Source organism: Myotis yumanensis, unplaced genomic scaffold (genome assembly GCF_028538775.1).
Source record: "Myotis yumanensis isolate MYYU_CA2020_CCGP unplaced genomic scaffold, mMyoYum1.0.hap1 SCAF_1, whole genome shotgun sequence".
Lineage (NCBI taxonomy): Eukaryota > Metazoa > Chordata > Mammalia > Chiroptera > Vespertilionidae > Myotis > Myotis yumanensis.
This window is the reverse complement of record NW_027223752.1, coordinates 48,316,279-48,334,944: the sequence shown is the minus strand read 5'-3', so window position 1 is coordinate 48,334,944 and position 18,666 is coordinate 48,316,279. Positions and strand designations below refer to the sequence as shown.

At 41.0% G+C, this 18,666-nt stretch overlaps 1 protein-coding gene across 1 annotated transcript in view; it reads right to left on the bottom strand.

The window, feature by feature from the left end:
* Nucleotides 1–18,666, bottom strand: part of MAP4K5 (mitogen-activated protein kinase kinase kinase kinase 5) — a 106,704-nt gene that overhangs the window by 49,434 nt on the left and 38,604 nt on the right. Inside the window, exons 7-10 of the mRNA XM_070419958.1 lie at nt 8,934–8,981; nt 8,803–8,845; nt 7,490–7,562; nt 810–941 (exon numbers count right to left, since the gene is read on the bottom strand). Coding sequence (XP_070276059.1) covers nt 810–941; nt 7,490–7,562; nt 8,803–8,845; nt 8,934–8,981 — 296 coding nt within the window. The remainder of the gene's footprint in view (nt 1–809; nt 942–7,489; nt 7,563–8,802; nt 8,846–8,933; nt 8,982–18,666) is intronic.

Below are 18,666 nucleotides of genomic sequence, written 5' to 3'. Positions count from 1 at the left end.
AAATATATATTATTCTATCATGTGAGGAAAACAAAATACCCATTCTGTTGATTTTCTTTTTTTTTTTTTTTTTTATAAATATATTTTATTGATTTTTTACAGAGAGGAAGGGAGAGAGATAGATAGTTAGAAACATCGATGGGAGAGAAACATCGACCAGCTGCCTCCTGCACATCTCCCACGGAGGATGTGCCCACAACCCAGGTACATGCCCTTGACCGGAATCGAACCCGGGACCTTTCAGTCCACAGGCCGACGCTCTATCCACTGAGCCAAACCGGCTTTGGCTGTTGATTTTCTTTTTAACTTTATACTATTTACTTTAAAAGTTTAAATTTTAGTCCAATTTATCTTTTCATTAAAAATATTAAAAACCCTTCAAAGGCCCTCAAATTTTTTTCTCATACAATTTAATCTAAATGCAAATGACAATTATACTAAGCACAACTCTTTATGTCTAGGAAAAGTAAAAAACAACAAAAAACATGCTGAAATGAACAACAAAAAAATCTTATCTGCAGTCTTTCATATGTTTATGAATCTACTTAAGACAAAAAAAGAAACAAGTTCAACGGACAGAAGAATGAATGTAATGACTTAAAAAAGATTTCAGACAGTACTGTTTGCTCCTTGTTGTTTTAGGAATAGTAATACAAACGAGCAGGGTTTAGATGAGATTACCCTTAAGTCCCTTATAAACCTTTACCATTTTAACATACTTGAAAATTAGCTTGGAATATCCAACTTATCAGTATCTCACTTCCCAGAAGACTTATTAATAAGTGCATAATCTTAAATAGTGACAACACCTCATTGGATGAAGATCAAACATAGGTGGTTGAAGTTCTCCAAGTTCAATTGCTGTTATTCCTACTGCCCAGATATCACAGAGTTGGTTGTAGCCACCATTCTTTTCTACTGCTGCAACTTCTGGGGCCATCCTAGAAGGAATCAGTGAATATATCATTTTCATTTTTTAAAAATGATATGAAATCTGCTACTTTTGTCTTATTCACTAGACTTCCTGGAGGAAAAGGAACTAAGAGACATTTGCTAAGAAGAAACTTTATTTTATTTTATTTTTTTAAAATATATTTTATTGATTTTTTACAGAGAGAAAGGGAGAGAGACAGAGAGCTAGAAACATCGATGAGAGAGAAACATCGATCAGCTGCATCCTGCACATCTCCTACTGGGGATGTGCCCGCAACCCAGGTACATGCCCTTGACCGGAATTGAACCTGGGACCTTTCAGTCCGCAGGCCGACGCTCTATCCACTGAGCCAAGCCGGTTTCGGCAGAAACTTTATTTTAAAAGACTTATAAAGACCTCATACATACACAGACACACATTCTTTAAATTCATTATTTAAAAATCTTGAATCCTCTACTCTGAATACTAGTGCTCTGAGGAAAAAATCGTGTTGTCTTATTTCAGTTTCTGTTTTGTAAATCTTGTTATGTAATATGGGAAAAGAAAAAAAACACCTAAATCCCTGTGAAGGTCAGAGAAAAGTTCCCAAAGGAGGTGAGACTTAAAGAATGAATCATCAGGGAGCTAAGAGGAGTAGGGAGTTGGGACATTTTAATCAGATAAAACAAGTGTAAATGAAGGGAGACAAGAAAAGAGCATGCAATATTTGGAGAAGTGATAGGACAGTTCTACTCAATGTATGATATGGGGCATAAATTGCTTGCTATGAGTCTGTAATAAGTATAGAAATTCAGAGTAAGCACTTACTCTCATCAAATACATAATCAGTTTTTAGTTTGTCATTTTTAATTTATTTTACTGAAAGGTCATTCATTACAGACAGTTTGAGTGGGACAATAAAGTATTTGAAAAATGAACATCAGAGATGGTGCTAGATGGACCATGAATGGCCTAGTGATTATATAAGAAATTCAGACTTTACTGTGAAAATGAAAGGTTAATTATGGGGGTAAGCTTGATCTAAAACTCATGGCAACATGAAGGACAGTGTGAGAGGAGGTGAAACCAGCATTATGCAGTTGAATTAGATTATTTCAAAAACACAAGGGAAAAAACAAAGGATTTTTTGAAGGCAGTGGCAGAGGGGACAGAATAAAAGGGGTTGGCTATAGAGAATGATGTGAGTATAAAATGCTTATGCATATACAAATGTAGCTATTATCAAACAGCTGTTTTGAATATATACAAGACTGAAGGTCAACTGAGTAGTGGAATTGGAGTTATCTACTTGGCAGTCAGTGATGTATAATGATGGTATCTGAAGTTATAAAGCATAGATGATGTTGCTCAGGAGAAATATTCTTTTATTTTTAACTAGAGGCCCGGTGCACGAAATTCGTGCACGGGGCTGGGGGGTCCCTCAGCCCTGCCTGCACCCTCTGCAATTTGGGACCCCTACACCTTTTTCTTATCTAGCTAACTTCTTCACATTAAAAAAAAAATAACTGAAATGCCACCTACTCTAGGAAATCCTCTTTGAACAAATCTCTTTACAATCTGTATTAAGTATTTTCATAGTATGTCATTCTTTTTCTTTAACAGCAACTTAAAGTGGATGCAATGTGGTTCTCATTCTTGCATCTGAATTTTTTCTTCTTGCTCTTGTAATAGCAAAGCTTATCCAATTTACATTTGCTCCTCAAGGGCTTATATTTGGTTCAATTTCTAGTTGACTCCCTGCCTTTTTTTTTTAAGCAATAAATTTGGGTTGTGACAGTAAGCCTCACTTGTAATCAAGCCTGTAGGTCTCCCTATCTGAATATTTCTATAATACCTATCACTTTAGCATACCAGAGATTGTGTTCATTTATAGAAAATAACATTAAATTTCACCTGATCATCTGATCTTCTACTAATATTTTATAGCAAGATGTATTCTTCTAGTAATTTAACTATTACAAAACGGAGGCATGCAGAAATAAATCACATTGAACAATAAAGAATGACTCAAATATCAAAGCATAGTACACTTAGGGCCTCCCTTGTCCTGTGACTCAGATATAGCATATTACACAGTTCACATGGAACTCAGTTTCCTTTAAAATAGGAAGGGATCCCATACTCATGAAGCAGCTACTTCCACACATATTTTTTAAATTTAATTCACAGCACATACTCTTTGTACTAATTGTTGGGAAATCACCCTAGCAATTGCCTCTGTTCCTCTCTGTATTGTTGCCTTACATTCTGATGTCATTACTGTGCTTTATCATCCACTCACTCTAATAAGATTGTGAATTATTTAAGGGCAGAGATCATGACTTGAGCTTGTGTGTTCCCTGTCATGGTGCCTAGATAAATACTCAAATGCCATCCAGTCCAAATGACTGTGATGAGAGAGGCCCACCATTGCTGGAGACCTCTGATTTTTATTTAAGGGGCCTCACTTGTTCTGTGCCTTTACAGAGAGGTGAGTAGTGGCTGAGGGAATCTGAGGAAACCCAGACAGAATTCTCCTCCTAAAAGATTTGGCTAAGCTGGCACCCAGGACCGCCAGGCATTTGTCCAATTAAAACCCGGACACACAGCAATAACATAGGCACTGGTCTCCTACTGCTAATGCCTAGGGATCAAACCCCAGCCTGTAGGAACTCACCCCCTCAGTCAGGACCGGGCCGCTGGGTGGACCTGGGCTGGTACTCCTAACTCTCGGGAGAGGGAGACTTCCTGTGGCTGCAGGCTAGAGGCTCCGGACTCCTCGCCACCCACCCAAACAGGTCCATAGCGCAGGCTGGTAAGCGGAGCAGCTTCTTCGCCTGGGATCATGGGGAGGCCTGGCCTGGCCTGTTCGCCCCGTGATGGGCACCAGGCTTGGGGGCGTGGACCCGGGCCGCTGCTTGGTGCCGGTGCACGCGCAAGCAGCCATGGGGCGGGAACATCTGCTTGGCACCTGCGCCCGTAGGCCCAGAGTGGCCAGGGGCATTCTGGGACCCTGGCTGCTCAGGGCCTATGTGCGGGCCTACAGGCCAGGAGCGGCCTCCCAAGGATGTTCCCAGGACCCAGGCCACTCAGCGCCTGCATATGCAAATTAACCCGCCATCTTTGTCGGGTTAATTTGCATATTCTCCGGATTGGCTAGTGAGCATAGTGGAGGGATGGTCAATTTACATGTTTCTCTTTTATTATATAGGACTAGAAAGCCCATGCACAAAAATTTGTGCACTGGCAGGGAAGGGGGGTCCCTCAGCCCAACCTGTGCCCTCTCACGGATCACGCTGCTGCTCGCCCTGCCCACCCCGCCCAAGAAACTGCAGGCTCGGATCCCGCGCTGGGGCGAGCGGCCGCTCAGAACTGCTGCCACCCACCCCGCCCACCCCTCCCACCCCTCCCACCCCGCCCAAGACACAGCAGGCCCGGATCCCGCCCAGCTCAGATCTGCTGCCGCCCGCCCCGCCCACCCTGCCCAAGACACGGCAGGCCAGGATCTTGCCTTGGGCGGCAGCGGGATCTGCCTGCAGTATGCAAATTAGCCGCCATCTTTGTTGGCAGTTAACCGTCATCTTAGTTGGCAGTTAATTTGCATATTGCCCTGATTAGCCTATGGGAAGGGTAGCGAAGTTACAGTTAATTACCATGTTTGTCTATTATTAGATAGGATGTTTACTATCTTAAAATTAATTTATATTTATATTGAATACCCACAAGGTAGAAGTTGCTTTTATATGCACTTAGGTTTCAAAAAGTTATATAACAAATGTCTCTCAACTAAAATGTGGTTAAGGATATAAAATACATATACTGAAAATGCCAACATGTACATGCTCTCTGCAAGTACTAGATAGTAATAATGGGTATAGAAACAAAGAGAAGAAAATGATCACCATGGAGCAAGGTGACTGAAGGCAAATTTCATAGAGGAAAGAAGCTGAGCTAGATCCCAGAAAAAGCTTATGAGTTTCATCTCCTCTGCCCACTGGAGTCAGGTGTTAGTGGCTAACTGTAGCACCAAGCTGACCAGGACTGTTGCACTTCCTGGTTCAGTGGAAAACAGAGATGTGACCAATCACTCAGCCATTGGTGAAGTAAGGCAGAGAGTATGCCACTCTTCAGACAGAATAGGACTTAAGACAACTATACTAGGGAGGTAATAACCAATATCCAGAATAGTCAGGGTACAAAAAACTGATAATTTTGACTAAAGAAGAGTGTTGACTGGGAAGGACAGCTACAGAAAAGAGATTAAAGAGGAAATAGGCATGTGAAGAATGAAATTTTATAGGTAATCTAACTCACCTATTTTCTTTTAACTTTATTTAAATCGGGGCTTGTTTCTGTGGTTAAAAGTAATATGTGTTGACTGAAGAGAATTTGGAATATATGACAAGATATGGAAGAAAACAAGTTAACAATTATACCATCCAAAGAGAACCACTGTTTCACATATTTTATCCATAAATTTAAAACACACACATACCTTCTATAAAATGGTATAATATTGCATATGCTTTTAATCTTCCTTTTATAATTAACATTATATCATGAGCCTATACACTAAATCATTCATCTTTTACAACAGGATTTTTAATACCAGCAATTTATTCCATTAATTTGAATGAATGTACATAATTTCCTTAACTAATTTCTACTGGATATGCATCTATTCCCTCTATTTTTCATTATTAAAGTATTTGATAAAGTTCTTAATATGTAAATCTGTATGTCTCTGATAAATTAATACAAGCAGAATTGAGACTAGAACATAAAAATAACTTAAGGTTTATGAAAAAAATTGTTGCCAAATTATCTTTCAAAACTGTTCAACCAATTTCTACTTTCATTATCAAATATTTAGTGATAGTGATAGATATTACCCATGATTCCAAATATTTTCCAATTTGATAGAAAAGAATGTAATTGTTTACTTAATTTGCATTTTTTGTCATCATTGGGGGAAATTTTTTTCATATTTTATATCTTATATGTATGATTTTAATAGCTCTGCTTCTAAGGAAACACTCTTTATTGTCTTATTAAGAACTTACATATTGTCCTAGCCAGTTTTTCTCAATGGTTAAAGTGCCGGCCTGTGGACTAGAGGCCTGGGTTAGATTCCTGGTCAAGGGCACATACCTCAGTTGCAAGTTCCCCAGCCTGGGTAGGGGCGCATGTGGGAGACAATCAATGTGTCTCTCTCACATCACATTGATGTTTCTCTCTCTATTCCCTCCCCCGCTCCCATCTCCTCCTTCCCTTCCACTCTCTCTAGAAAGCAATGGAAAAATATATCCTTGGGTGAATATTGAAAAAAAAAACTTACATATTAAAGATATTAAAACCTAGTTTGTCATATTTTAGCCATTACTTCCTGGTTTGTTACTTGCTGTTCCCTTTTTTTTTTAAGTGGGTGGACATATAATAACTTGAAATTTTCATGTAGTTAAATCTATCAATTTTTCCCTTTAACATTTTATGCCAAGAAAGGCTTATACAACTCTTTAAATTTATTTTTATTAATTTCAGAGAGGGAGGGAGAGAGTGACAAAAGCATCAATGATGAGAATCATCGATTGGCTGCCTCCTGCACACCCCGTACTAGACATTGAGCCCACAACCCATGACGGGAATGTGCCCTGACCAGGAATCAAACCTTGACCTCCTGGTTCATGGGTCAATGCTCAACCATGAGAGCCATATGGGCTAGGCATGGGCTACTCAACTCTAGTCATTGATACTTCTTTTGGTTTTAGTTTTATATTTGACTATTTCCATATACAATTTATTTTGATATTAATATGAGGTATCGAGGTACTTAAATTTCTTTCCAAATAAAAAATTATCCAAATAATACCAGTAAAATATCCAAAATTTCATCAAACATTAAATGGCACCATTTATAATATTCATTAAATGATTTTACATATTGAAATTTATTACTAGGCTTTTTATTATATTTCAATTATCTGTCTTCACTAATGAAAGCAGTGTTTAATGAATTTATTTTTTAATTTTTTAAAATTGATTTTAGAGAGGGAGAGAGAGAGAGAAACATCAATGTGAGAGAGAAACTTCAATCGGTTAAGTTGCCTTCTGCAAACACCCTGACCGGGGATGGTACCCGCAACCTGGGTATGTGCCCTGACTGGAAATTGAACAGAAACCTTTCAGCGCACAGAACGATGCTCAACCAAGTCACAGCGGCCAGGGCTGAACGCAGTGTTTTAGAAAGATTATTTTGTCAGTAACTGGTAGGATGCATTATGAGTAGGGTAGGATGCATGAGTTTTAACAAACAGATAGATAGCAAAGTCCAAGATTAAAATAGAAGCAATACCAAAAGAAAGGGTAACAAAATGACAAGAGATTGTAATATGAGTTTTTCTTTTGAAACTCTCATACATATGAGTGCTCTCAATACAAGATCCCAGAGATGGCAGGAATTATTAGAATTTTAACATTGAATTAGAATTATGATAGTATCAAGGAGCATACAAGCCTTCAGACTTCCTAAAGAAATGAAAATGCATAAAATTCAATTATAATATAAATTTGTCTTACCAGTAAGGGGTGCCAATGAAAGATTTTCTCTTTGCAATGGTAGCTGTTATTTTTGCAGCTACACCAAAGTCAGCTGGTGGGGGGGAAAATAAAACAGAAAATTTTTAGTTCTTTTCAATAAAAGCATTAACATTTCTAAGTTTCATCCTTCGGCTTGACATTATTAATAATTCAGATAGTAATGCTAGGGAAATATATAAAAATTGAATACCTAAATTCCTTCTTGCTTGATTTATAACACACCCATTAAAAGAAAATAATTTACTGGTGCTTTACTAGAATGAAAATGTACATTATTAAGGACAAAGTTAATAAAAATATTTTTATGACAAGCACATTAAAGTTAATTTGAGCCCGACTGGTGTGGCTCAGTGGTTGAGCATTGAACCATGAACCAGGAAGCTACGGCTTGATTCCAAGTCAGGACACATGCTGGGGGTTGAGGACTTGATCCTCAGTTGGGGTGTGCAAGATACAGCCCATTGATGATTCTCTCTCATCACTGATGTTTTTATCTCTCTCCCTCTCCCTTCCTCTCTCTGAAATCAATAAGAACATATGTTTTTTAAGTTAATTTGAAAAATATAGCAAAAAATAAAACACCCACCTGAATTCCTTTTATTCTAACACAACCAGGTTAGTATTTTGGTGCTATTATTAAAAAAATGTTTTTTGAGTGTACCCTGGTGGGAGGGAAGTTGGTGAGCTTTGGCCAAGCAAAAAAGTTCTTTTTCTATGTATAAACTTTGTTATTGTTGTTGCTAAACATGGTTGTAAAAAACTAAATACAAATATAGTTCATTTTTGTCATGTAACAGATCATGGGATTTTACTCTTACTCTTCTTAACTATTAATTTGTTTTAAAACCTCACCCAAGGATATGCTCTTATTGATTTTAGAGAGAGAGGAAGGGAGAGAGAAACATCAATTGATCACCTCCTGTACACACCCTGACAGGGATGGAACCCGCAACTTTCCGGTGCACAGGTTGACGCTCCAACCAACTAAGCCACCTGGCCAAGATGACTGACTGAATAATGTTTCTTAAGTGGATTTATCGCAATTTAACAGTTTTTCTATTGCTAAAACTATGTTCTTATTTTCTTCTATTACAGATAATATTATGATTAACCCTTCTGTGAGTATGGATTTTTTTATCTTTAGAATTAATCTCCTTAAACTGAGTCTCAGGAGTAAAACTGCAGGGTCAAACAATGAACATGGTTCTTGACATGATTATTAAACTTGTCTAATGTTAAATTTAAAATTAATTAAAATTTTGGAAAAATGTTAGAAACTTGAAATAACATACCTAATTTTACATCACCATGATCTGTCAATAAAATATTTGCACCCTAAAACAAAAATACAAATACTATTTAATTAGTATCATAAAATTCATTCCAATAAAATCATCAATTTAAACATATTAAATATACTTACTTTGATATCTCTATGCATTTTGCCTTTAGTATGCAAATAGGCAAGACCCTAAAATTAAAAAAATAAAAGGTAGCATTAGCAAAATTGCAAAACTGATGCCTAAACTTCCTGCTTGAATTCTTATTGAATAAGAAAAACGAAAATGTCTTTCTGGTGGCTAAAAACTCCCGATGAGTTTCTAACTGTGAGAGGGCACAGGCCGGGCTGAGGGGACCCCCCCACACACCCGTGCACAACATTCTAGTAATAATAAAAACATAAAAATGATTGATCATGATTTCATACTTGTTATTTTTACTAGTCAATGTTTACTATACTTTAAGATTTCAAATTCATTTCTGATAAAAAAATCAGAAATATTTTACTACTAGAGGCCTGATGCATGTCGTGTACTCGGGGGATGTCTGACTGACGGCTTAAGGCTTAAGCTGTCAGTCAGACATCCTTAGCGCTGCTGTGCAGGCAGGAGAGGCTCCAGCCACTGCTACTGTGCTCGCCAGCAGTGAGCCCGGCTTCTGGCTGAGTGGCGCTCCCCCTGTGGGAGTGCACTGACCACCAGGGGGCAGCTCCTGCATTGAGTATCTGCCCCCTGGTGGTCAGTGCACGTCATAGTAACTGGTTGTTCCGCCATTCAGTTTATTTGCATATCAGCCTTTTATTATATACTAGTGGCCCGGTGCATGAAATTCGTGCATGGGGAGGGGGGGGTCCCTCAGCCCAACCTGCACCCTCTCTAATTTAGGATCCCTCAGGGGATGTCCGACTGCCAGTTTAGGCCTGATCCCACCGGCAGTCGGACATCCCTCTCGCAATCCGGGACCTCTGGCTCCTAACCGCTCACCTACCTGCCTGCATGATCACCCCTAACCACTCTGCCTGCCAGCCTGCTCGCCCCCAACTGCCTCCCCCACTGGCCTGCTCACCCCAACTGCCCCCCCATCAGCCTGCTCACCCCCAACTTCCCCCCCACTGCCAGCCTGCTCATCCCCAACTGCCCCCCACTGCTGACCTGTTCTTCCCAACTGCCCTCCCCTGCTGGCCTCATGACCCCCAACTGTCCTCCCCTGCCAGCCTCATGGCTCCCAACTGCCCTTCACGGCCAGCCTCATGGCCCCCAACTTCCCTCCCCAGCTGGCCTCATGGCCCCTAACTGTCCTCCCAGGCCGGCCTTCTCACCCCCAACTGCCCCCCCTCCCCCCGCTGGCCTGCTCGCCCCCAACTGTCCCCCTACCAGCCTGATCACCCCCAACTTCCCTCCCCTCTTGACCTGATCATCCCTAACCCCCTCTGCCTCGGCCCCACCACCATGGCTTTGTCTGGAAGGACATCCGGAAGGTCTCCCAGTCTAATTAGCATATATCTTTTTATTAGTATAGATTATATAGGATTTTTTGTTGTTAATCCTCACCTGAGGATATTTTTCCATTGAATTTTAGGGAGAGTGGAAGAGAGAGGGAAAGAGAGAGAGAAACATTGATGTGAAAAAAACACATCGAGTGGTTGCCTCCTGCGCTAGCCCTGACCAGGGTCTGGGCTGGGGAGGAGCCTGCAATCAGGATTCCCTTGACCGGAATCGAACCTGGGAACCTTTGGTCCACAGGCTGACGCTCTATCCACTGAGCCAAACCAGCTAGGGCTCAAGGTCAATCTTGTTTCATCCTGACCCTCACATACCACACACACTCCCTCTACCACCATATTATTCTGAAGTCTCAGATTTCATATTTCATCAACTAAGACAGTGTCTTTAAAAAAACATACATAACCACAATGATATTATTATACCCTCATAATGAACAATTATTTAATACTATCAAATATCCAGTATTCACAATTTAAAGTGGGATTCAAACAAGGTTTGTACACTACAATTTGTTGAAATGACTCCTACTTCTCTTTTAATTTATAGAATCCTGTGCATTATCTTATTACTGTTACCTTGTAAGTTTTTGTTAAAGAAAGTGCTGTTTATCATGTGCAGTCTCTCAGGATTTGGATTTTGCTAATTACATCCTAATGATGCTGTTTTACATGTTTCTCTGATCCCTGTATTACTACTAAATGAGCACTTACATCTAGGGTCTTGATGAGACCCAAGATTGAATTATTTTGGTAAAATTACTTCATGGGTGGTGCTATATTAGTCAGAGTTTAGTCAGGAGACTAAAAAAAAGTAAGTAATTTGAACTATAGAACTAAAAAGGAACAATGAGAGCCAACAGCAGCAGCAACTGCAGGAAGCTGCTACCAAAACTCTAGGACCTGGGGGAGCAGGGTAGAGAAGAGGCTGGAATTATTAATACTTAGAAGCCTGGACAAAGAGTCCTGTAGAACTGAAATTGAGATATCTGAGAAGGTGCTAATGTCCACTAGAAATTACACAATGTCTGGCTGTCTTTTAGTGATATTAACAGCCACTGATACTCATCTAATTTCTGTCATAATAGATCATTTCTGAATTTTCTAGAATTTATGTAAAAGAAATCATTCAGCATATTCTTTTTTGTCTGGCTCTTTCATAATAATTAATATGACATTCCTTGTAATGTATACATCAATACTTCATTCTTCTTTATTACTGAGTAGTAGTCCATTATACAGATATACCAAAATTTGTTTATCCATTTCCCTATTGACAGACATTTGGGTTGTTTCCAGGTTTTGGCTATCTATAATAATAATAATATAAGCGTAATATGCTAATTAGACTGGACAATCTTCCAAATGAGGGAGGCCCGGGTCCCGGGTGCCAGAGGGAAGCCAGTGCCGGCAGTCGGGGGAAGGAAGGCCTACTTTTGCATGAATTTTGTGCATCAGGCCTATAGTTATAAATAAATCTGCTGTGAAGATTCATGTATAGTTGTTGCATGATTTTTTCCCTCATGGGTAAATACCTAGCAGTGTTAACAACTGGATCATACAGTGGTACAAGTTAAACTTCTGGTGAATGCCAAACTGTCTTTCAAAGCAGCTGTACAATTTTACATTGAAACCAGAAGTGCATTAGAGTTCCCGTTAATCCACATCCTCACCAACCTTCCTAAGTCAGTTTTTTTTATTTTTTGTTTTAGCCATTCTAATTGGTGTGTAGTGGTATTTCACTGTGGCTTTAATGCACACTTTTTAATAACTAATGATATTGAGCATCTTTTCCATCCATATATCTTCTTTGGTGAAGTGTCTGGTTAAGTCTTTTGTCCATTTGCCTACTGGGTTGTTGTTTTCTTGAGTTTTGAGAGTTCTTTATATAATGTGGATATAAGTCCCTGGTCAGGTATATTATTTGCAAATTTCTACTTTTAGTATTGTCCTTTTATTCTCTTAACAGTGCCTCTTGAAGAAGAGAGTTTTAGTTTTGACAAAGTATAATTTAGCAAGTTTTTATTTTATGGATCATGCTTTTCCTGTTATGTCTGAAAAGTCTTTGCTTAACTCAACATTGCAAAATTTTCTCCTCTGTCGTGGTATTTGAGTCAACACATCTGTCTCAGCCTGTATTTGTGTTTATTCAATTTACAGGATTTTAAGGATATGTATAAGCATATTTGTTTAACCTTTATTTCTAAATGTCAACTACAAAGATAAAAGTTCAACAGTATTCAGGTAAATACTTTCTTACTTTTCTTAAATCCAATCTTATTCATTACAAATAGGTACAAGCATCTGCCTGTCTTATTATATCTTCTACTTTGTGCCTGAGCATTTATTTATTAAAGTACAAATTAATTCATTATATTTTTTCCTTTCACTTCTAGAATTTCTAGTGTATAGAAATCCAACTGATTTTGTATATTGATCTTGAATCCTACAACCTTTCTAGCTATACTTATTAGCTCTAGTAGCTACTTTGTAGATTCAATTCCATTTTCTACATAGATTATTTTATAGTGAATAAAAACAGTTTTACTTCTTACTTTCTAATATGGATGCCTTTAATTTCATTGTTTTTTCTTTTTGCAATGGCCAAAATCTCTAGCACAATGTTGAAAAGAAGTTGTGAGAACAGACACATTGCCTGGATTGACCTTGGTGTAAAAGCATCTAATCTTTACCATTCAGAATGACACAGTTGTAGGTTTTTCATAGCTGCTCTTTATCAAGTTAAACAAGTTCCATTCTATTCCCAGTATACTGAGAACTTTTATCACAAATGAATGTTTTATTTTGCTAAATGCTTTTTTTGTGTCTAGACAATCATGTGGTTTTTCTTTTTGCTTGCTAATATGGACAATTACTTGAAATGATTTTTGAATGTTAAAACAACATTGCATTCTAGGATACTGCCCTCCACCCCGCCTTATTCATGATGTATTATCCTTTTTATATACATGAATTGCCTTTGTTAACATTTTATTTTCCTTTTTAATTTCTGCATCTATGTTTATGAAGGATTAGAGGCCCAGCGCACGAAATTGTGCGGGTAGGGTCTAGGGCAGCCGTGGGCAAACTATGGCCCGCAGGCAAGATCCGCCCGTTTGAAATGAATAAAACTAAAAAAAAAAGACCGTACCCTTTTATGTAATGATGTTTACTTTGAATTTATATTAGTTCACACAAACACTCCATCCATGCTTTTGTTCTGGCCCTCCGGTCCAGTTTAAGAACCCATTGTGGCCCTCGAGTCAAAAAGTTTGCCCACCCCTGGGCTAGGCCTAGCCCTAGCCTATAATCAGGGCCATCTTCTGCCCATCTGCCAGTCCCCAGGCTAAACGCCCCATCGGCTGCTGGGGCGGGTAGGTTACTGGCGCGCCCTGCAGCTTCCTTCAGTGCCATAAACCCCAGTAGCAGCGGCAGCAGCGGTAGCCAGCGGCAGCACCCATGTGAACGGCCCTGAGTGGGCAGGACGTTCCATCAGTGGCCAGCCTGGCGCACGCACATGGAGGTGAAGTTACCAGTGCCCGCTTTCCCGCCGGCCTGAGCCCCCGAGCAGCCGGGGATGAGCTGGGGATCTCAGCGGCCTGACAGCCAGCCAGGTCCTCCTGCCACCCACCCCAGTTCCCCGGTTCCCCATTGCTGATCCATCGGAGCCTGTGGGCCGGGGGGAAGGGACCAAGAGGTCAGCTGTTCTGCACGCTCGCCAGTCCCTTCCCACCCTGCTGCCACCCACCTGCTTCCCTGTGGTTCCCTGTTCGCCTGTGGGGGGTAGGGGGGTGGGGGTGGGTGGAAGGGTGGGAGAGGTGGGGGAGGGGAGGGACCAAGAGGTGGTCAATGCACCTCATGGCAACTGGTCGAGCAGTCATTACGCTTATGGTCCCTGGCCTTTTATTATATAGGACTAGAGGCCCGGTGCACAAAAATTTGTGCACTCGGGAGGGGAGGGGGGTCCCCCATCCCGGCCTGTGCCCTCTCGCAGTCTGGGACCCCTCCGGAGATAATGACCTGCTGGCTTAGGCCTGCTCCCGGGTGGCAGAGGGCACGCCCAATCCCTAGGTGCAGCCCCTGGTGGGGCTCAGAGCAGGGCCGATTGGGGAGTTGGGGCGCCGCCCCGTCATGCACAGAGCAGGGCAGATCGGGAGGTTGCGATGCCACCCTCAGTCACGCTCAGGGTAGGGCCGATTGGGGGGTTGGGGCACTGCCCCCTGTCACACTCAAGGCAGGGTCGATGGGGAGGTTGCGGCGCCACTCCCTGTCACGCACAGAGCAGGGCCGATCAGGGGGTTGGGGCACTGCCCCCGTCACTCACAGAGCAGGGCACATCAGGGGGGTTGGGGTTCCGTACCCTGTCACACACAGAGCAGGGTCGATCAGGGGGTTGGGGAGCTCCCCCCGTCCGCACAGAGCAGGGCCCATCAGGGGGTTGAGCAGCTCCCCCGTCATGCACAGAGCAGGGCCGATCAGGGGGTTGAGGAGCTCCCCCCTGTCACTCACAGAGTAGGGCCGATAGGGGAGTTGGGGCACCGCCCCCTGTCACACACAGAGCAGGGCAGATCAGGGAGTTTGGGCGCTGCCCCCTGTCATGCTGATCCCGGTGCCGGGAGGCCTCGCGGCTCCGCTGATCCCGGTGCTGGGAGGCATATTACCTTTTTACTATATAGAATAGAGGCCTGGTGCACGGGTGGGGGCCGGCTGGTTTGCCCTGAAGGGTGTCCTGGATCAGGGTGGGGGTCCCCACTGGGGTGCCTGGCCAGGCTGGGTGAGGGGCTGAAGGCCGTTTTCCGGCTGGCGGGTGACTAAAGCTCCCAACAGCTCCTTTTTTTCTTTTTTTTTTATTCTGGGCCAGCTTTAGCTCTGAGGCCTCGGCTGCTGAAAGCCGGTTTCTGGCCTTTGTTTTTACTTCTGTATTTGATACAATGTTGCGGTCCGGCTGGCTGAACCTGGCTGACTGAAAGCGGTTTCTGGGGTTTTGTTTAGCTTCTTATTTGCAACATAGTAATAGTTGCTTAGAGTTGCAGCTGAGAGGCCGGCAACTCAGGAGGGGAACGTTAGAGTCAGCCGTCACTGGAGCAAGCAAGCCTCCCTGTTCGCTTCAGTGCATGGCTGCCGGCCGCCATCTTGGCTGACAGTTAATTTGCATAAGGATATGCTGATTAGCCAATGGGAAGGGTAGCGGTCGTACGCTAATTACCATGTTTCTCTTTTACTAGTGTAGATATTAGTCTGCAGTTTTGTTCTCTTGTAATGTCTAACTTTGGCTTCAAGTCAATGCTGGCCCATAAAATGATTAGGGAGGTATTCTCTACTCTTCAGTTTTCTAGAAGATTTCATATAGAATTGGCAGTATTTCTTCCTTAAATGTTTGATAGAATTTATCCATGACATCATCTGACTTGGAGATTTATTTGTGGGAATAGATATAAACTATTCAGATGATTTCTAACTGACTGAGCTTTGGTAGTTTGTTAGGAAATTTTCTATTTTATCTAAGTTGTAGGCTTTATTGGCATAAAGCTGTTCTTAATATTCCTTGGGTATTGATTATCCTATTATTCTCTTAATATTTGTAAATTCTCATAATATTAGTAATTTGTGTCTCCCCTTTTTATTTTTCTTAATCACTGTGGCTAGAGGTTTATCAGTTTTATTAATCTCAAAGAATCATATTTCTGTTTCAATGCTTTGCTCATGTTTCCTGCTTCCTATTTAAATGATTTGCACTCTAATCTTCATTACTTTCTTTCTCTGCTTACTTTGGGTTTAATTTGCTCATCTTTTTCCAGTTTCTTAAGATGGAAAGTGAGGATGTTGTTTTCAGATTTTTCCTTCTTTCTAAAAGAGCTTAAAACACCTTTTTAGTGTTATAAACATTCCTCTAAGTACTGCCTTAGCAGCATCCCAAATTTTGATGAGTTGTGCTTTCATTTCATTGGTTTTAAAATACTTTTTAGTTTCTCTTTTGATTTCTTCTTTGACTCTTATGTTATTTATTAGTGCTTTATTTAGTTTGATTTCTAATTTAATTGCATGTGGTCAGAGAAAATACTTTGTATTACTTAAATCCTTTTAAATGTATTGAGACATATTTTATGGCCCAGAATATAGTCTATTTTGGTAAATGCTCTATGGACACTTAGAAAAGCACATGTATCCCACTGTTGTTGGACTAAAATGTCAGTAAGGTCAAGTTGGTTGATTGTGTTGTTCAAATTTTCTATATATTTACTGATTTTCTGCCTATTTGTTCTACAAAATTATTTTGAGAGGGGTACCGGACTGTGCATTAATCTATTTTTCCTTGCAGTGCTATGGTTTTTGCTTATTTATTTTGAAGCTGTGTTTTATTAGGAACATAAATATTTAGGATTGTTATGCTTTTTGATAAAATTACCTTCTTTAGTAATAGTTTTTGCTCTGAAGTCTATCTACTTTCTCTGAAATTAATATGGCCACTCAGCATTGTTTTGAATAGTCAGTATGGTATATCTATTTATTTTCTTTTAACTTTCGATCTATTTGTCATTATAAAAGTATTTTCTTGTAGGCAGCATCTAGTTATGTTTTGCTTTATTCCATTCTGACAACTTCTGTCTTTTTTTCTTTTGCAAATTAACCGCCAACAAAGATGGCGGCTAATTTGCATGCTGCAGGCAGGGTGGGACAGCGTGAGCTGCCAGCGCGCCGCCATCCAGCAGGTCACGGGCGGCAAGGCAGGCAGACCCAGAAGCCCCAGAAGCCGCCTGATATGGCAGTAACTCTATCAGTAAGCACCCTGAAAGTCAGTGGCATAAATGCACCAATTAAAAGACAGATTATGAGGGTGAATCAAAAACAAAACCCACTTTAAAAATAAAGACACATATAGATTAAAAGTAAATGAATTAAGCTGAAGCCTGTTTTGCTCAGTGGATAGAGCATTAGCCCGTGGACTGAAGGGTCCCAGGTTCGATTCCAGTCAAGGGCATGTACCTCAGTTGCTGGCTTGATCCCCAGTCCCTATCAAAGCATGTGCAGGAGGCAACCAATCAATGTGTCTCTCCCTTTCCCTTCACTCTCTCTAAAATTCAATGGAAAAATATCCTTGGGTGAAGATTAACAAAAACAAAGTAAATGAATTAAGTAACATTAAAGAGATTATAAGAAAAATATATTCTAAATTTTGTTAGTTGTATAATGGTTATGTTTAAATTATTAACACCTAAGAAATTGGGTGAAGGGTACATATAATATGCTGTAGCATTTTATAGTTTTTTTTACATGTATGAGATTATTTCAAATTAAAATATTAAAAAATTAAAAATTAATAAAATATTAATTGAAATGTATCTGCATTATATGAAAAATCTCCTAATTGCTTCTAGCATAATTTATTAAATTGTGCTAAAATTTACAAGGGTTCAATTAAAAAATATCTTAATTCTAAATGATATAATAGAAAATATATAATAGTGCAGTTATAAGCACTTATCTGAAAATAAAAATTTAAAGAAGTGAATTTAAAGAGGGGATTAGCCAAAGAAAATATATGCACAACCCATGGACACAGACAACAGTATGGTGATGGCCAGAGAGAAGTGGGGGGCAAGAGCTGGGTAGAGGGGGCAAAAGGGGGGAAATAGGGACATCCTATCTACACTAATAAAAGAGAAACATGGTAATTAGCGTACGACCGCTACCCTTCCCATTGGCTAATCAGTGAGTATATGCAAATTAACTGTCAGCCAAGATGGCGGCCGGCAGCCAGGCAGCTGATGCGAACAGGGAGGCTTGCTTCCTTCAGTGACAGAGGACTCCAACGTTCCCCGCCGGCCTCTGAGCTTCAGTTGGAAACATAGTAACATTTATAGAAGATAAACAAAAGCCCAGAAACCTCCTGTCAGTCAGCTGGGATCTCAGAGCTGGAGTCGCAACATTGTTTCAAATACAGAAAACAAAGGCCAGAAACCTGCTTTCAGCCGAGCCTCAGAGAGAAAGCCGGCTCTCAGCTCCAGTGACAGCCATAGAAGGTAAATAAATGCCAGAATAAAAAAAAAAGAAAAAAAGGAGAGGTTTGGAGCTCCAGTCACCTGCCAGCCTGAAAACGGCCCTCAGCCCCTCACCCAGACTGGCCAGGCACCCCAGTGGGGACCCCCACCCTGAAGCAACAAGATGGCAGCTAATTTGCATACTGAAGGCAGGCGGCAGCAGGCAAGGCTGTCTGCGGTCTGGGACCTGGATCTGTGACCCTGCCGGGCGGGGGGCAGTGCTTGGGGCTGTCTGCCGTCTGGGACCCGGATCTGTGACCCTGCCAGGCGGGATCAGCGGAGCCGCAAGGCCTCCCAGCACTGGGATCAGCGTGACAGGGGGCAGCGCCCAAACC